Below are 20859 nucleotides of genomic sequence, written 5' to 3'. Positions count from 1 at the left end.
GAGAGAGAGAGAGAGAGAGAGAGAGAGAGAGAGAGAGAGAACCAAAGCCAGAACTGCTGGGAGCAAACAGCTAGGAGACTGAGCAGCTAGTGGGGGCTTTTTGGGTTGGGGATTCAGCTTTCTGGTATTTGAATCAAAGTTTTGGTTCTGTCCTCCCTATGGAGTCACCTTTAGTGATTCACAACTACACCAGTATATTCATTGCCACTGTGGGCACTGTGAATATCACATTGGTATTATAATTTTCCACTACTTTAACTCCTTTAGACTGGACCCTATCATAGGCCCTCCAGAGACTTCATCATCATGAAATTCAACATCTTTTGAGATTGCATCAGTCTTGGTACTCAGCCTCATCAAAGTTCGCAGCCCCTCAGACTGGTGATCTGAAGGTGGAGCAAAGAACTCCTCCAAAAACTTCTATTTAAAGAGGTTTCCCAGGCCAGCCATCTCCTCATTTCCTACTCAGCAGCATTCCTTTGAACTGGGGGGGGTCAGGAAGGAAATAAGCATTTATGTAGTACCTACTCTGTACCAAACACTTTTTACAAACATTTTCTCCTTTAATTCTCACAATAATACTGTGAAGTAGGTGCTTTTATGCTCATTTTACTGTTAAGGCAATGAGGCAAACTGAAATTGTTAGTTGTTTAAGGTCACAGAGCTTGTGTCTGAGCCAGATTTGACTGCAAGTCTTCCTGACTCCAGGCCCAAAGGAAAAAAAGGAATGTTTAGCCTAGAAAAGAAAACATTCAGTGGGAACACAATTGCTGTCAAGTATTTATTTAAATAGCTGTCCCAAGGAAGAGGGGTTAGAATACTTGTGTTTGGCCCCAGGGGACAGAATAAAGGGCAACAGGCAGAAGATGGAAAAAGGCTTGTTTAGACCTGGTGCCTCTATTAGTCAAATGTTTATTAAGGGGCGGCCAGGTAGCACACAGCGAGTAAGAGCACCGGCTCCAGTGTTGAGAAGACCTGGAGATCGAATCCCGGGCTCAGACACTTAGCACCCACCCAGAAACACCTGGCCGTGTAACCTTGAGCAAGTTACTTAACCCTGATTGCTTTAAAAAAAAAATGCTTATTAAGCACCTATATGTATCAGGCATTGTGCTAAGTGAAGGGCCTACAGACACAAAGCTCCTCAAGGAGCTTACAATCGAGTTGGGGCAGACAACACAAGAAGGGGAGGCTGGTTGGGAGAAGTCAGAGCATCTAATGCTGGAACATGGTGGAAAAATCAGAGAAGTCCTAGAGCAGTGCAGCCAGGTAAGAAAGCAAGAGGTTTTTGAACTGAGCTCCTTAAACAAAGGTTTTGGTTCTTTCTCTGACTGGACCCTCTGTCTGGACTGCTCTGGGGCCTCCAATCCGGGGAAACCAAGGCAGTCAGAAGTCAAAGGTCCTCCTGTCCTCGTGGGCAACTGGCCAGCTGAGCCATGAAGATGGGCTCGGCCAAGAGCGTCCTAGCCACCCCAGCCTGGCCTGCACCATGCAACGAGCATTTGGCACAGGTAACAGACCCTCATTCTCCCAGCGCAGGCATTCTCCATACCCCAATTCAGGGGAAGAGTTCGCCACAATTAAGTTCCTCATCGGGGATATGGAGCAGCCTCAGGGTTCAGATCCATGATCTCCCATATTTGGCATTATCCGAACAGCCATGAAAACCAGCGCGGTAGACCCTCCAAACCAGCTGATAAAGCAGCTTAGTGAGGACGTTGGGGCTGAAGCCTCTAGTCCAGAGCATTGCACTGAGCTGTTCCTCCCTGGAGGTTTTCATCACAGCCTGAGCTGGACTTGTCTCTGGATACTCCACTATCCCTCGAGCGCCAGAAACTACCAGCCTCCCTGAGCCAAACTGAGGTTTCCCACAGGCAAACACTACAGAAGTAACAACAGCCTCCAGCACTTCAAATGACCAGCCAGGACACTGACAAGTTCTTGAGAGGTTCTAGAAGAAAGCCTGCTGGCAAGGTCCTAGGAAGATTACCCCTCACCACCCTGCAGGATGATAATTCCCCTGGTTCCTTGATGGCCCAGCACAGTAAACGGTCCACAGGGCTGAGGATTCAGAATAGAGAGGAGCTATTCTGGGAACTGGACACCCTCTGAATATCACCGCATGGGCCTGGGATCAGAGTCATAACAAAGAGAACCAACATTGTCCCTTGGTTGAGAACTAGACTAATTCTCTCTCCTCCTGGACTTGGCTACTTCATTTTGTCTCCTTCCTTAGGAGCCCAGACATGGACCCATGCATTCATCTTGCCTTCCCACAAAACTGAGATAATCTGCTCCGAAGAAAGTGTCTTGTCAACCATCATCTTCTTGCTCCCCTTCTGAGTTCCAGATAATCCCCTCATCCCTCCTTGAACAGTGTGTATTTGATGTAGTATGATCTCTTTTATATTAAAGAAAATGTTTAAAAAGTTAAAAAACGAAGGTTTTGGAGCTCACTCTCCAATCAGAGGGACAGAGAGTGGTCTTGAGGTGGAGTACCAAGGCTGATGGGATTTTGCAAGATGTCAAGGTTTTCCCAATAATGAGCTCTGAACAATTAGTGCTGTCTAAAAGTGTAAGGGGTATTTTTGAGAGGTGGTGGATTCCTTCTCCTTATAGTTTTCCAAGTAGAGAATATTTCACCCACTGTCAGATATGCAGGATTTTTTTCAGGTATGGGTCAGATTTAATGGCTGCTTAAGCTCTTTCCTCTCAAATTCCATGATTCAAAGAATAGGTGGGGGGCGGCTCAGCGAGTAAGAGCACCGGTTCCAGTGTTGGGACGACCTGGAGATTGAATCCCGGGCTCAGACAGTCAGCACCACACCCAGAAATAACTGGCCGTGTAACCTTGAGTAAGTTACTTAACCCCAATTGCTTAAAAAAAAAAAAAATAGGTGGACCCCACCAGCAGCCATGGATGATCAGTTTTTCACCTTGGTATTTGGAAGCTAGAAGCCTCCTTTTCACCAGTTAACCTTACATTACACAGCCCTTATTATTTTCAATGTCAGAAATATACTTTTGGAACCAACTTGTCTCACTTTTAGTTATCAGAAACCTAAATAAAAGGTGAGTCTAGTCACCTTTGAATTCTAAAACATATGATACTACAAATTATTAGTACTACCAAGATGTGCTATAATAGGATAAGAATGGAACAAAGTGCTTTGAAAAAATAACAATTTTGTTGGTTTTTTGTAAGGTCAGTGCTCTCACATCTGGGCTGATGGTCTTGGGTCTTGGCCAGTCCTCATAACAAGAATTTAATAGTTATCTGAGACATTAATTAGGCTAATTTTTGGCTATGTCAGGATTCAAATCCAGACATCACAGAAATCAACAATTGTTTAATGAATGGTTTTCCAGGGATACTTTGGACTCAACTTTTAAAAATTGTCCTTGGGATCAGGGTGATAACCAACAATATTTCAAACATTTCATTTCACCCATTTGCTGAAACAATTCATTTTGAACTGGCAATGCTAGTCAGTCAATTGGGAGCAGCTAGATGGCTCAGTGGGTAGAGTGCCAGGTCTGAAGTTAGGAAAATCTGAGATCAAACCTCAGACACTTACTAGCTATGTGACCCTGACCAAGTTACTTAACACTGTTTGCCTCGGTTTCCTCATCTGTAAAAACAATCTGAAGAAGGAAAGGGCAAACTACTCTAGTATCTTTGCCAAGAAAACCTCAAAATGGGGTCACAGAGAGTTGGATATGACTGAAAACATGACTGACTGAACAACAAAATTCATTCAATTGAGAAAACAATGATAGGCATTGGCAAATCAAGTGGTGGGGCTGGGGTGATGGAAGGAGAAAAGAAATACCAGGATGCAGTTCCTTTCACTGGCCAAATTGAATATTTGAATACTACATATATAATGTGTGTGTGTGTATGTATATGTACTGAGTACACTGAAAAATCTAGTATCTGTTACCTATGCATTAGTCACCTTGTCTGAGCTCATAATTAGTAAAAACCAAAACAAAAAAAAAACCATTAAGATAACTGCAATTTATGTACCAACATTTTTGCCGATAATGAGATTAAGAAATATTACAAAGAACTCAAAAGATCCTTCAAAATAAGTTCTTAGTGACTTCAATTTTTCCAGGACAAGAAACTGGCAGCTTGGGAGAATTAGGAAAAACTTCATGTAGGATGTGGTGTCTGAGCTGAGTTTTGAAGGAAACAAGGGATTCCTAGGATAGGACAAACACTGCAAATAACTGGAGAATGAAGTTAGGAGGGGTTGTATAAAGAACAGAAAGTTCAGTCTGGTGGGAATGCAAGATACAGTAAAGGGAGTAATGTATAGACTGAAAAGCTTGATTGGGGTCAGATTGTGAAGGGCTCTAAATGTCAGTTTATATTTGATCCTAAGGGAAAGAAGAACCACTTTAGTATGAGTAGGGGAGTTGCATGACCAGAACTGTGCTTTTGGAAAATCATTTTAGAAGCTATTTAGAGGATGATTTCAAGTGGGGAAAAAATTGCAATGCCAGACTAATTACAGATGGAGATCTACAATAGAGATTTGCAATAGTCCACATGAGAGTTAAGGAGGCCCAAAGTAAAGTGGCTCATGGCCATGTTAAGCAGGAGGGAACAGATGGGCAAGGTGGAAGATTTAGCAACTGACTGGACATGTGGGAATGACTGAGAGGAGTTGAAGACCAAACCCAATGACTTAATGTTGGTGGTGTGCCCATCACAGAAATAGGTAAAAATGGAACAGGGATGGGAAAGGTCACAAGTTCTGTTTTGGACATGTTGAATTTGAAATGTCTATTGGACATAGATGGATAGGTTGATTAGGTAGTTGGAAATGTGTTATTCTAAGTAAGCAGAAACACTAGATCAGGAGATAAGAGATTTAGGAGTCCTCTGCATATAGATGACATTTTAAACTCACTGAAAATGATGGGGTTACCAATGATAGTATAGGAAAGAAAGAAAAGGACTCATAACAAAGCCTTTGGTATACTCCTAGTTTTGGGGTGTGATATGCATGAGAAAATACTAAAGGATAGTGAGAAGTAATCAGGCAAAAAGAAAAGTGAAAAAGCTATGTCATGAAAATCCAAAAAGAGAGGTGGCCAATAATGTTAAATACTGAATAAAGAGGTCAAACAGAGTTGAGTGTGGAGAAAATGTTGCAATAGAGAAATTATTGGTAGTTTTAGACACAATAGATTCAGCTGAGTGAAGGGGTCATTTAATGATAACACTAAGAGATAGAAAAGATCTTTAATTTTGTTTTCCTGCAAGTTTTTCACCACCAAAGACAGTGGAGCCACCACACTTAGAACCCAACATTCATTCCAGGTGTCCTTAATAGCAGAAGTGGAATAAAAGGGAACACAGAGAAAAAGCAACTGGACTAAATCAAGCACAAAGGATTATCCACACAGGAGGCAAGGGCATTGAATGTGATGAAGCATGGTTCAACAGAACGCTCTAATAATACATGAGCTTGAACCCCCATATGTATCAATCTGCTCAAATGTAGAGTTGGACTAGATGACCTCCAAGGTTCTTTTTAACTTGATATTTATGAACCTTCAAGGCATCAATTTTTATGAGGGAAGGGCAGATACTAAACAAGTAGGAAAAATTTCTAACATTACCAAAAAAAAAAAAAAAAGACCAAGAATATCTCTACAACCTAAACATTTGCTTTCTATTTTATAAAAAAAAATTTCAAGAAAATAAGCTGCTTCATCACCCTTGATGAGGGTAGTGGAAAGGAAAAGCTTTGACAAATGATATTCTATACTAGGCCACATCCTTACCTTTACAAAGGCCAAAAAACATACAATGAAAAGTCCTGTCTTATTATTTTACCATCAGCACACATACTTATTCAGTAGAATAAAATACCACCTTAGATTCTAATCAAATGTCTTCCACATATGCAGCAAAACCATTCAAGACTTCTTAAAAACATAACATTAGTCTTACTTGCTAGTCTGGTAGGAGACAGATTTGTTTTTCAAGGTGTTTGTAGCATTACGAAGGCTATCCAGCACACATTCTAAATTGAGAATTCATTATAGATGATAAGGGCCTCCAGATTCTCCTGTTTGCAGATGGCATCATACTGATTATATTATACCACAGAACAATGCATAACCTCCTAAGTAAGATCCATAATCATATAAGAGTCTAGCCTAACTATTCAAATAGGAAAAATATCTAAGTGGGTCATATTCAGACTATGATATGCAATCACATGGACAACCCCTAAAACCTGTTATGAGTGAAGTTGTGTTTATCTTAGACACTACTACCAGATAAGTTGGGCTTGGACTTAAAACAGTAAGAGGAGGGTGAGCTGGATGCCTTTCGGACAATTGTCTTCTCCCTAAACAAAGCCCATCCTTTAAATACCAATTTTCTACCAATTTGGCTATGCAGCTAGGTCATGGAATACTAGTCTCTGAAGAACTTAAGTGAATATCATCTAGGAGGCATCAGAGGTGTATTGTAAACATGAGTAAGCTAGACATATTACTAGAGAAAAAAATGTAAAAAAAAAAAAAGGTATGTGCAAAAAATATGGATTAACATCTTTGGCCTGGAAAATGATGCAATACTCTATTATGTATATGATGAATGACATGAAAAAAAAATTTCATCAAGAACACTTTAAAAAATTACAAAAGTATATATGATCCATTTAATATGCCTCTCCAAATTTAGCTAAGTTAATGCTCAGATGAGACACACATTTCACCCCCAGGCCCATACTCAAAACCTTTCCAGATTTATGTGTGACTTGTCAGAGCTTATATACTATTGGCACAACCCCTGACAGCCCAGTTAGCCCCCTCCCCAAATGAAGTGCTAGAGCAGGATAGTGATAATTATATCTAAGCACACATTCATTGCACAAACTCGTTCAATCCATCTGAAAACTGACCGTTGGGCCCTCTTAATATGAGGGAAAAAGAAACTGAAGAAAAAGAGTATTACAGAGGGTGTCCCAAGTTTTGGTGCAGTTTTACGCCTTCATTGCTTGGAAGATTTAACTGAAGGCACATAAACATGCATTTGGATGAGGGCAATTTTGTAAAATACAAAACAGCATTATTGTGTTGGGTGGTAAAGAAGGAATGATACTTAAACTGTACAAAGGCTTTTGGGATACCCTGTAATTTTAAAATATTCCAAGTCTGGATGCCTGAGTTTAAAATGACCTTATGTACTCTAATTTCCTCATTTTATAGATGAGTAAAATAAGCCCTTAGGGGTGAGAGTGGTCTGCTAGTCACTTAGCTAAAGTGCCTACACAGGAATTTGAATCCAGGTCTTATGACAAAGGTTCCACTCTAACAATTTCTAGCAACTTCAAAGCTATCTGTACTGCTACACTGTGGCAGTAGGTGACTGCAGGTTCTTAAGATGTTACAGCAGTGGTGTACAACCTCTGTTAGGTTCTCCACTTCTGGAAAGGGTTCAAGTCTAGGCCCAGTACTAAAATATTTCAATCACCTGAGAAGCAGCAAGGCTCTCAATCCCAGAAATGTCATTAATTTTTTTAGCTATGTGAACTTACAAAAGATGAAAATGCAAAATGGTCATCAGAACGGTGTGGTCACCTTTCCACTATGATGCTATGACAGTGGTAAAGAGGGCTAAGAATCGCATTATGCAAAGATTATTTATTAACAATGAATATAATCTCAAAAGAAGTCTATCTAGTTAACAAAAATAGAAACAGAAAAGCTCAAAATACCAACTTAGTTTTGTTTACTTACACATTCTTTTTTTAAAAAAATCGGTGGGGGGGAGGGGTGGTGGCAGTGGTGTGAGGTAGGGGTAGAGAACACTGAATTTAGTCAAAGACTGGGTTCAAATCTCAGCTTTGTCAACTACTGCCTGTGTGACTGTGAACAAACCCACTCTGCAGACTTCAGCTTCCATGTCAATAAGGCTTGAACTAGAAAATCTCTAAGCTCACTTTCAGCTCCAGGTTGATGACATTCAGCAGAGTTCTCAACTTAAAATCTTTCCATGGCCACTAACACATCTATTATGTGCATATGTGCACCCAAGTCTACACCATGGCATATTTAATAGAGATCTGGTGTCAGTTTGAAGTTCTTCCTCACACTGTGCAGGACAGTCACTGTGTACCATCACTTACCTCTTCATACCCCCTGGTAACTTAGCCTAAGCCTATAGAAATGTCTGGGCATATACTGCACTGCACTGGCAGTGTCCTTGTCAGGAATTCCCTATACCAATGGATTCCCAGGTCCAGTTCTCACAACCGCACACGCACACACACACACACACCTCTCTCTCTCTCTCTCTCTCCCCGCCATGGAATTGCTTCAAAAGTTGTTCAGAGCAGACAAAGAAGCTTCTTGGGGGGAGGAAGAAACAACTCTTTATATTGTACTATGGCTCCATGCTGGGAAAAACAAAAACAGACTTTGAATACTGTTCACAGTGTTTCCAACACATTTTAAGAGACATTTATTGAGTATGTACAGGATAGAAATGGGGATGAAGGAAGAAATAGTATGCAGCTATTTATTCATCAATAATCCAAATGGAATAATACTGCTTATAAGCACTTTGCAAACCTATTTCTGAAATAGAAACATTTTCTTATTAAAGAAACAGGATTTATCTCCTGAGGTTTCTTGCTATTCTATTTCTCTAAATTTTCCTTTCAGATACCTAACAATTTTCCAAGAGTTGAACTTTCTTCACTTTTATTTTTTGATGATGATCTTGTAGTCTATCTTGACTGATTTGTCCAAGCTAACAGGCTTGAGGTCATCTAGGTAGTAACAAAGGTTCCAAATTCCTAAAATATTCTGCTTGATGTTTATTTACCTTCCCATGATTCCAGAGGCTCAATCACCTTCTATACTGCCAAGTTTCACTGTGGAAATTTGCAGACTAAAGAGCTGCACTAAGCATAGCCACATAAAACTCAGTAGCCAGGCCAGTCTTTACTTAAATATCCAATAAAAGTAAAAACAATTTAAATTTAAGTAGAATTAATTACTTGCAAACTAAGTTTTAAGGACATCTACCACTATACTAATCTCAGTGGTTGAGAAATAATGAGCTAGCTTCTGGTAAACATGTAATAAGATTAGTTTTGGCAGTGAGAGGATAGGTAAATTGTTGCTAAATTTTGACTGCTGTGTTATGGTGGGGGAAAAAAGACATGAAGAAAAACAGTTCAAAGTTGAATATTATTTGAGTAAATACTAATTTTTCTATCCCCAAAATAAATAAAACATGTAATGTGGCTCAGAGAGGGAGAACATTATTACTTATAAATGCCAAAATAGCTTCAAAATGAAGGCATAATGATCAGAAATACAAAACAAATACTAAGGTCAAGTCAGGGGGAAAAGCTTGTTTTCAGTTTATAAGAATTTTAGAATTACATTAGAAAATAAGTCTTTATATTTTTATTTGCAAATTTGGCCTCTTAAAAGTATGAGAAAAAAATTACCTCAAGAAAACACCCCGAATGGGTCACCATTTTAATAAAAATTACCCATTCAATTTTAACAAAAAGTTTTACCTTTTCAAAGTTATAAAAATTGGGAGAGGCCAAAATGTATAATTAAGATTAACATGGTTATTAATATTATTTATTCCCTCCAATTTGTACATTTTCAGAACACTTCTAATTATAAATAAAAGCATTACAAATATATTAAAATGACATACATCATCTTATTGCATTTTGTAGTAAAGAAAAAATTAGCTCACAGGTATTGACTTTTATCCTATATTTTTACTATTGCTTTATTCTTGTTTAGGTTAATTTCTGTCATTTGCTCCCACATCATAAACTGACAAGGCATTTACTGAGCAGCAGTAAGATTAGTCAGCATAAATGAGAGAAAAAAAAACGAAATGTAGCAAAATCATCAAAAATGAATCTTAAAGAGTGCCTTTTGGATAGTAACTATTATTATTTGAATGACATGTAATTAATTACATAAATTAGAAGTATTCAGCTTTAGTGACTACCCTTAATAATAAAGTTACAAGTTGTTCCCAACACAGAAATATCCCATATATGTGAATAGATGGAAGGAAATCAAGTATAATTAAAAGTACAAGGGGGAATCAAAATAACTCCAATAAATGAAAAGGGTGTATTAGGTGGGGGAGGAAGAGGCTGCTTTGTGTCACCATCATCCCCACACCCTTGTTTTGTTAAAATATCTATCTAGTATAAAATAACTGCTATTTAAATGTATACTCTAACAGTATTATGTCATGTTACAGGGATAAGTAAGACTGTGACATTCAGCTTGGAAATTAGGTGGAGGAAGAGGAAAAAGGTTGGAACGATAAAAAAAAAAAGGGGGGAAATTTAACAGGCATGTAAGACTAGAGAAGGGCTGATTTAACTTTATATTAGATTTCCTTTTCTTGATACTTGGCTAAAAAGGAAGCAGCTATATAATGCTAAAGAACTGAGCTTGTACGTCCTGTACAAATAATGAGAAAAATTAACCTATGAAATCCTGAAGTTAATATAAACCTGAAAAAGCAGTTTTAAAATTAAAGTTCATACTAGATTGTGCTATAATCTATTTGTACTCAGAGGGGAAGGTGTAAATCAGGAAAGCCATAATTCCATATGCAAAAAACGTTGCAAAATTTATTCTTCATTGGGCAATATCTTATATATTGACAAAAGAGAATATTAAAAAAAAAAAAGGCAGGTGTGAGTGAACAGTTTTTATTGAAACCCTCAAAGATTAAAGAGGACCAAATGGTGAGTTTTGGTACCATAACAGAAATCCTCACCCAACTGTACCATCATTCACATGAATGAACAAACCCAAACACGACAAAATTCAAAGTCCCATGTTTTTGCTACAAGAGAATGTAAATGAACTAATCATTTTATCATAACCTTTTCTTTAATCATAAGAAAAAGAGAAGGGAATTTACATGGCATAACAAAAGATATGCAAAACTTAATGAAAACACAAGTCTCTTAAATTCCTTAAACTTATTTTTTAAAGGATGCAAAATTCATTTGAAAGTATTAAATTTTAAGCTGATTCTTTTTATTGCAAACCGTTTAACATCAGCCCCACCCCCATGCATGGTATTCAAAAAGAACAAAGTTCTTGAGTTAGAATGACCATTATAAGTTAAAAAATGTGGAAACAAATACCAAAATTAAAAAAAAAAAAGGCTGGGGCTTCTTTTGGAAAGAATCTGCAAGTACCAGTATGTATAGAGAAAGAATACTAATTTTGGTTAGTTATTTCTTTACTTTTAAATATACAAACTAGAACACCTTCCAAAATAAAATACCCACAGAAGGTAATTTTAATAAGAAACATTCAAAACAGAACTAGGAAAAACATTAAACAAGAAATTTACTGGGCCAATAATTTTTCTGTATGCTCTATTACTTCAAATATTTGGTAAGTGCTCTCCCATCTCAGAACCCAGGTTCTCTCCCATTTGGTCCTACAGTTAAAGAACATTCAGTTGTGCTGCTGAAACAATCATCTATTAGCTTCACTGCAGGAAAATAAATCTTAGAAGTACTATGTTGATAGACCAAGAAGGAAGAGAAGACGGGTGCTTAGAAGAAAATTTAATGAAGAAAAACAATTACCAATTGGGAGAAAACCGTACATTATAAAATAGAAAATTCTTATTCCAAAGGACTATTGCACCTATTTCACTTAACATCAGCAATCCAGGTTGAAGGCACTGCAATGTATTTCTCACTGTGAATAAATCTTATTTCAAACTATTTAATCACATATGACATTTGAGTCTGCTATTGCAATCAGCTGGCTTGCTGAAAAGTACTCCCAAGCTGATTTATCCCATAGAAGTCTATGTAAATTAAACAAATTTGAATTAGATGTATTTTTAAAAAACAAAATTTGTATTAAAGTGCCAAAAAGAGAGGCCCTCTGGGGGTAGAGAAGGGCTCAGGCTCTCTCTTAAGCTCTAAAGGATCAGCTCTTCAGACCATACAGAATAGCCAACATCCTGATGGTATGATATGCCCTATAGTATTACTGACTAAAAAAAAAAGTCTGGTAACTATACCCAAATGCCAATTGCAATTATAAACAACTATAATAGACACATTATAAAAGGTTTCATGGCTTACTTTTTTAAACACTTAGAATGGGTAAAATAGGTGCAATTTCCTTTTAAGAAAAGTGTTTTTGTCATATGCTACTGAGATATGAATGTTCTCAACACAATAAAATAACTAGATTGACTAAGTAGCTGTGAAACAGCTATAGTTATTTGCAAGTACTGCATCATTTCACTTGGACACAGTATTTGCACAGGAAGGAGAACTGTGCAACCTAAAAATATTTAAATGAAAGCCTCAGAGAAACCAATGCTATATTTACCATTAAGTTTCGGAATTGATCACTGAGACCACAGTAAAGGAAAAGATTTCCAAACATGATGTAAACATATGTGGAGTAATATGAAACATCAAGGTATTCGGATCTACTGTATTGCTATTATCAGCTTTAACATATTTTTTTTCTACACAGCTTTTTACTTTTAGGACAGTAATCTCTGGTGCTAGTATATTATGTTCATCATCATCATGTTATGCAGTCAAATCAGTTAATACAGATGCTTGATGTTTTAAAATATTTAAATCAATTTCTTCCAAAGATACAAAATTAACGTAGCTAAAATTAAAGAAAAGGTAAGATGTTTAAAAAAAAAAAAGACAACTATAAGAATACCCAGATATGCTATATTCCCACTTATATAGCTCTGATCAAAAACATCAACACATTCACTTAGATACTGATTTAATTCATGGATCAAGGCCATATTTCAAAGTATTTTGAGGATGCTAGGACACTGCAAAAGCTGGAGGAAAAAAGGTGAGAAACGGTATATGCTTGCTAAACAAGAACTATGTTTATTTAGCTAGTGAATCATCTAGGAGTAAATTTTTACTGCATGATAGCAATCTCTCAGGCTCGCAAAGACCCCGAAATAAGAATTAAGGATTATTTTAAATGTAGTTAGAAAGGTCATAAAAAGTCTGATTAGACTGAGGTACGTTTACTCAAAACTTTGAGATTCATCAAGTGGTAGGTAGCAAACAAAATAATTCCTCAGACAAATGCACATTTTTCAGTATACATATTATAAGTTGGGAAGTAGGAAAATAGGGGAAGAGGAAGAAGAATGTGCATTAATTGGTGACGTCCACCAAGCTGCATATCAATATTCTGTTACATCAAATAATTTGAGACGAGGGAAATATCATTCTAATATAATTTCAGATTATATTTTGTTTGGCTAAAATATAGTTTAAGGTTGCTTTGCCATATTGAAAGTTTACTACAATAATTTTCACATGAACATTTAGACTTGAGTTTTAATCCAGGACTAAATATGGCATGATTTTGCATTTAATCTGTCAAATAGCTAAAAACTGACAATTAAAAAACTACAACAAAGAAAAAGTTGAAGCAGTGTGAATCTTATATCATTGAACCACTTCTAATGGTTGTTAGTATTTAACAAATTCAAAGAGTTAATGAATTCTTGCATTCATTCAGTCTCCTGTGCCTTAGCTAGGATGCATAATTACAAAAGACAGCAGATACTGGTAAAAGCTTCAGGACAGAAAGTGCTTGACGAAGTTACAGTTCTCAAGTGTTTGGTGAGAGAGTATAAGGGCAGATGCGCTGATGAGAACCAATACAAGAAGAGTCAGTTGTGTGTTAAAGTGTTCAGATGTCACCTTAAGCAGAAAAAAAAAAGCTTTAATAATGTCTTCTTAGACATAGGAGGCATTTCCAGAGTCTACATCATTAGTGTTGTATTTCTAGCAGGGCATCTCCACATAGTTATTGTTTGTTTCTATTTCTCTCCTGAAAGAAAAACACAAAATCAAGTTATAACAAATGCTTTTCATTTAAGTATGTGTAGCAACTGTCACTTTTTCTGTGTAACACAAGGACATTTTACATACTGCTGACCAAAACAACATTTTCCAACGTGGTCACAAACACATTATAGTCAAATGTCAAAGGCATAATTACTATGTCATAGTAATAATAATGATATTTAAGTGCTAAACAGTTACATAGCTTCTATTTGGTTAGAGTAGATAGAAACATCAACAAAAACTCATTTTTTAAAAAAACAGAAAGGCTTGGAATAAAAAAAAAAACGTGCTGAAGTCCAATCCTAACCTCAAATTTTGTGTGACCCTGTCACTTGTATGACCAAGTCACTTAAAAGTGTCAGAGCCACAGGCAACTCTCTAAGACTAAGTCTCATCTACCTTTGATCCAGTAACATAATACTATTAGGTCTATTTCCAAGGATGATTAGGGAAAAAGGAAAAGAATCTGTATGTTCTAAAATATTTATAGTAGCTCTCTTTGTGGTGGCAAAAAACTGGAAATTGCAGGGATGCCCATCAATTGGGGAATGGCTGAACATATCGTGATGGAATACTACTGGTGTTATAAGATGTGATGAGCTCAATGATCTTAGAAAAACATGGAAAGACTTGCACAAAATAATGACAGGTAAAAATGAACAGAACCAAGAGAACACTGTGTACATTAAAAGCATTATTGTTTTAAGAATGACTTTGAGGTATGGCTATGCGATGCAGTGAATAGAGCACCAGCCCTGGAGTCAGGAGGACCTGAGTTCAAATCTGACCTCAGCCATTTAACACTTACTAGCCATGTGACCTTGGGCAAGTCACTTAACCCCAATTGTCCCTGCCTTCCCTGCTCTAGAAAGCAAAAAAAAAAAAAAAAAGACTGATTATAAATACCTAAATTATCTAGAAGACGTGAAGAAAGAGAAAGAACTGATAAACAAAAGTGTTTATATAGAATTATTTTACACATATATACCTATTTGTATCTAATAGTGGCCATCTAGGGTGGGGGGAGGGAAGGAAAAAAAATTTAAAATTTACATGATAGTTTTGTTGTATATTTAAAAGAAATAGCAAGTTATACATAGATTTACAATTTCGTGTGAAATCATCTTTTTTAAAAATTATACCATGTTATAGAAATGCATATTTTATTCTGGAAGAGAGAGAGAGGGAGGGGGAGAGAAAGAAAGAGAAAGGGAGGGAGGGAGGGAGAGAGGGAAGGAAGGAAGGAAGGAAGGAAGGAAGGAAGGAAGGAAGGAAGGAAGGATTAGGTTACAGAATCGGTACTGATCTGCATTGGTAAGGAAGATTTTCTCAGCTGGGATCTCGTAACACTGCTGAAATCACAAATCAGATCAAAACCAAAACCAAACCCCTAAAGTCCTTGTTACATTTACAGTACAGCTCCTAAAGAACGAAAGGTCCATATAACATATTCTTGTCAATGTACTTTTAAGTACCCAAATATATTTGAAGGGTAGGGTGAAGAGTCTCAAAACCTTCTCAGAAGAGATCCTGTAGAAGAACCAGGTAGAGTTAGGAAGGTTAGGGTAGATATACCATATTTAGACAGGAAGAAATTATTTTTGTTTTACCTGTAAACAGGACAGAACTAGGAATCCATAGATGAAAATTAAAGAGAGGTATATTTTAGCATGATTAACAGGGTAAAGTCATTTAGCCTTTTAAGGCCAGTTTCCTAGTCAATAAAACAAGTGGTTAAGCTAGATGGCTTCCAAAGACTGGCAGCTAGGTCACATACAGTGGGCGGAGTACTAGGCCTGGGATCAGGAACACCTGAGTTTAAATCTGATCCTGGACACTTAACTAGCTATGACCTTGGGCAAATCACTTAAGCTGTTTGCCTTAGTTTTCCACAACTGTAAAATGGGGTTTAAAAACACATTTTCCAGCAGGATTGTTATGAGGATCAAATAAGAGGACATTTGTAAAAAATGTTTAACAGTGCCTAGCACTTGATAAACCCATTAGAACATGAGCCTCTTATCTCCAGTGCTATGCACAATGCCTGCATCAAGATGCTATACCATAAGATTCAGATACGTTTTGGGGAGAGGGAAATCAATAAGGCCTTGAGTATCAGAAAAAGATTCATGAAGATGAATCAACTCAAGCTAGTCCCTGAAAGATAGAAAACGATACCATGAACACAATTAACAGCAGTTAACACCTATGGAATGATTAAAGGTCTATAAAATGCTGTTTGTGTACATTATCTCATTGACCCTTACAAAGAATCTTTGAGGAATAGCACTGCAGGTGTTAGAATTTAGACAGATATAGGGGCAAGTGTAAAAATTACTGTTAGCAATAAGCTAAGAATGAACATCATATCTATACCTATTTTTTTGTTTGTTTTTTTGGAGGGGGGAACGGTAGGGTAATTAGGGTTAAGTGACTTGCCCAAGGCCACACAGTTAGTTTTTTGTGTCAAGTGTCTGAGGCAATATCCCAGCCCAGGTCTTCCTGACTCCAGGGCTGGTGCTCTACTCACTATGCCACCAAGCCGCCCCCAGAATGACATCATATCAATGAAAAAGAGTAAAGGATGGTCTGTAGCAAGCAGAATGCATACACTGGGAAGGAGTAGGAAATAAAGGACAGTCCTAGTGAAGAACAGGATGATGAAAAGCCCTGAAAGTAAGACTGTCCATTTTCATATTATCACCAAAACAAAAACAACAGAATTTCTTCAAACAATTTTATACAATTGAAACAATGCATCTTTAACTTATATATATCCATTTATTACATTAAAAACATTCTATTATAATTCTTACAGTCAACTCAAATTTTGTTATTTCAAATGCAACAGACTGAGAAGACATCAATATTGAATTTCTCTGCCAAATCAATCTGACACTAGGACTTAAAAGTATTTTTTGATCAATTCAGATTTTTTGCCAAGGGACAGTGCAGTCTGTTTCACTTTGAAATTTATAGTGAGCAATGATACTATTAAGCTTTGGGTGGGGTTTTTCTACTAAGCATAGAGATTAATTAGCATTTGAATGAAAAGTACTGGAGAATTCAACAGCTGGTTAATGATAACTGCTAGCTATGGACCACATGGCCAACAGATTTTTCACTCATTTGCAAAAAGAATTTGTTACATATATTACCAAAATGGAATAGAAGAAATAAAAGAAAATCATAACATCTATATACGTCCACACAGAACTGAATAACTTGTGTAGCATAAAAGGACTAGGGAGTGTTCTGTTTTCCCTTCCAAGTGTATTATTCTAAATTCACAATTATTTACCTACTTCTTATAAGGATTTTACTAATTTCTTCCACTTAAGAAATAAAAGAAAGGCAGTATAATACATTGGAAAGTGCATGGGATTTGGGGCAACCACATGAAGTTCAAAATTAGTGTAACATTGGGTAAGTCATTTTACCTCCATGTCAACTAGGTGAGATAGAGACTTACCTGGAAGTCAGGATTTAATGCTGACTCATATGCTTATTAGTTACATGACCCTTTCCATTGCCCAGTTGTTTCAGCACGTCTGACTGTCCATGACCTCATGTGAGGTTTTTCTTGGCAAAGATACTTGAGTGGTTTGCCATTTTCTTCTACTGCTCATTTTAAAGATGAGGAAACTTAGGCAAACAGGGTTAAGTAACTTCCCCAGCTTCACACAATTAGTGTGTGTCTGAGGCAGAATTTGAACTCAGGAAGAAGAGTTTTCCTGACACCTGGACCCAAACTCTTATCTATTGTGCCACCTAGTTGCCCCAAATTTGTTCTTTAGTCATTTTCAGTTATGTCCAACTCTTCGTGACACTTGAGATTTTCTTGGCAAAGATCCTTTAGTGGTTTTCCTTCTTTGGCTCATTTTACAGATGAGGAAACCGAGGCAAACTGGGTTAAATGACTTGCCCAGGGTCACACAGCCATTTAGCATCTGAAGTCAAATCTGACCTCAGGTCTTTCTGGTTCCTAGCACTCTAGACACCATGCCACCTAGCTATCCCCTTACATGACTCTAGACAAGTCTTCAGTAATCTGTCTCAATTTTCTCATTTGAAAAATGATGAGATAATAATACCACTTAGTTGTAAGGATCAAAAGATGGTGTAAGTAAAGTGTTTTGCACATCTTCAAAGGTGCTACATAAATGTTAGCTATTATAATTTACCCCTGTGGACTTTTCAATTTCCATCCCTGTAAAATAAGGGAATTTGGAAGAATAAGCCTATGAGGTCCCACTTAGCTCTAAATCTATGGTCTTATGATCTATTTCTGATGGGATATAGGCTCTGGGAACCCCCTTGAACTCTCCTGAATTTTCTCAACTTAATCTGGCTTTTTCATGCCCAAATCTGATACCCTTACCCTAAACCAAGCCCTACATTGCCTGTTACCTCTGGACTGCCTCCTGCTGCTTCCCACCCTTGATCTCATCAAATTCCCAATTCTCTTGATTGCTGGGAATCTGACTTCTAGTCCCCCGAGTCTCATCAAGATCCTGCTTATACCCCTCCCTCCAGTCACCCAGACTACTAGACCATCCCTCCCACAGTCTTTCTGAACATAAGACCCATCTTGCCTCCATGAAGATGCTCAGATTCAATCTAGCTCAGAAACAGTCTGCGTCACATTGTTCTGGCCCACTTGTCAATACAAGTGCCACAAATGCTCAGATTCCTTAAGAATCTAGAGAATAGTGAGGCTCCTTAAGAGCTTACCCAATGTGGAAAATCTTTAATAAACTTTGCTTTTCTTTGGCTGAAAGAAGGCTCAAGTCAAATTCATTAGGCAGGACCTGGCGTGTTGGTATTTTGGGGTCCTGAGAACCCCTAAACCTCAACATATGGTTCCCTGACTGAGAAATACTGTTAATCTCCAATTCTTCTCCAGTCAAGACGGGAAGGTATGTAAGCCCCCCTTTCCCTATCACCTTCTAGCTCTCCAAGTACCTTGGTCTGACCTCTCAGGTCCCATTAGGTCAGAGAGTTAGGAGGTTCTCTCTACTGCACCTGATGCTTTCAGGTTCTTGGTCCAGTGGTTATATTGGAGGCCACACACCTGGGCACAGCTTCTGAAGCATGGAGGACAAGGACAGGTGCCTCGTCCCGAAGTGTATATCCAGTTCTTTCAATTCTCTCGGTGCTAGGCAACTGGGGAAACTTCAGGTACCTTTTTGTGTTGAGTTTTTTTTTTTTTTTGTAATTTTTGGTTTTATTTGTTTCTTGAGGTTTACTCCTAGATCCTCCTTTACAGAGGAAGGGCCTTCCAGTCCCTATGCCCATAATGGGTCAGTGCTTTTCAATTCCCAAAAGTTCACCTTTGGGCTGTCTTCTACAAAATTGGGAAAAATTTAGTTTCTCTAAAGAACTTAAAAGCTGGTGTTCTTTACAACACTGTTTGGTCTTGGCATCACCTAGAGGACCACAAAGAGTGGCCCATTTGGAAGATTTTACAACACAATACAAAACATCCCCCTGAACAGTTACTGTTCCTACTACTGACCCAGGATGGGATTATCAAAAGAGTGAGGAAAGGAGAAAGAGAGATCAGATGGTAATTTGTCTTTTAGAAGGCTTAAGAACTGCATTTCCAAAGCAAATAAAGTTTTTTAAAAACTAGGGAAAATACAGGAGAATTCAAGAGGGCTCCCAGAGCCTATACCCCATTGTTTCCACTCTCAACTAAGGTCAATAACAAAAAAGTTCATTAGAATCTATTCCTCTATTACTGACCACATCAGAAGGAAACTGTTTCAAGTTAGATATAAAGCCAGTAAGTCAATAAAAATTTATTAAATGTCTATTACTTAGGGATACAAAAAAAAAAAAAAAGGTAAAAGACACTCCCCCTGCCCTCAAGGAGCTGTTAAGGGGGAAAGAATAAGGAAACAAATATGTACTAACAAGCTACATATAGGATGAGTAAGAAATAATTAATGAAGGGAAGAGCACTATAGAATTAAGAGGGGTTCTTACAGAAAATGGGATTTTAGTTGGGAAACTAGGTAAGCCAGAAGGCAGAGATGAGCAGGGAGAACATTGAGCAGGGTGGGGGTAGGGGGACAGCCAGAGAAAATGCTTGGACCTAAGAGAGTGTCTTATACATGGAACAGCCAGGAGACTAGTGTCACTGGATCAAAGAGTACATGGTGAAGAATAAGGATGTAAGAAAACTGGAAAAGTAGGAGGAGGTAAGGTTATGAAGGGTTTTGAATGTCAAACAGGATTTGTATTAGATCCTGGAAGTGATAGGCAACCACTGAGTGGGAAGGGGGTTAGGATGGGTAGGAAGGGAATTCACATGGATGGACCTGCACTTTCAGGAAGGTCTACGTGAGAGTGGTGGCATTTGTCAGGAGTGAAAAGGGCTTGTTTAAGTTTAACAGCATGTGCTTCTATGACAAATTTTGATTCTTTATTGCAATATGGATAAAAATTACGCAACAGTAACTTCTAGCCTTTTATTACATAGTATAAGATAATACGCTCATGTAACTTTCTCAAAAAAGTTATATGAAAAATATCTGAGGTCTTCTACAACTCATTTTCTTACTAATAAATCTATCTGGGCTAATCTCGATTAATGGGGAAGAATTAAACATGTGGAAATCTTTTTTTCCACAATACCATCAACCACAACAAATTTCAGTTAAAACTAAATAAATATTTGTAACAGAAATCATAAACTACAGCACACCAAAGGAAATACAACTAACCAACAAGATTAAACATCTACTATGTCTAGCTATTATGTACTTGGATTTATCCTTATTGAATCATTATTTTAAAGCTGAAGTTTCTTCTGCATTTGAAAAATTATTTCCTATATTTTGCATTGTAATTCAATTCAATTAAATAAAAAAGCACAGTTCCAGGCCCCAGGGACACAACAACAAACAAAAGGGTAGTTCCGGCCCCAATGCAGGTC

At 37.5% G+C, this 20859-nt stretch overlaps 1 protein-coding gene and 1 pseudogene across 4 annotated transcripts in view; one reads left to right on the top strand and one right to left on the bottom strand.

Annotated features, from left to right (window-relative positions):
• Positions 1-1376: 1376 nt before the first annotated feature.
• Positions 1377-2568, top strand: LOC138170140 (cell division cycle-associated protein 3 pseudogene; annotated as a pseudogene).
• An 8160-nt stretch (positions 2569-10728) lies between these two features.
• Positions 10729-20859, bottom strand: part of YTHDF3 (YTH N6-methyladenosine RNA binding protein F3) — a 46490-nt gene continuing 36359 nt past the window's right edge. For all 4 annotated transcript variants that reach the window (XM_069100018.1, XM_069100020.1, XM_069100019.1 and 1 more), the window contains one exon: positions 10729-13899. In XM_069100018.1, coding sequence (XP_068956119.1) covers positions 13876-13899 — 24 coding nt within the window. In that variant the 3' untranslated portion in view covers positions 10729-13875. The remainder of the gene's footprint in view (positions 13900-20859) is intronic.

The sequence above is a fragment of the Petaurus breviceps genome, unplaced genomic scaffold (genome assembly GCF_028583685.1).
Source record: "Petaurus breviceps papuanus isolate PSGF00001 unplaced genomic scaffold, PetGlider_PUasm1.0 38, whole genome shotgun sequence".
Classification (NCBI taxonomy): domain Eukaryota; kingdom Metazoa; phylum Chordata; class Mammalia; order Diprotodontia; family Petauridae; genus Petaurus; species Petaurus breviceps.
Note: the sequence above shows the minus strand (reverse complement) of the source record. Positions and strands in the feature narration are given on the sequence as shown.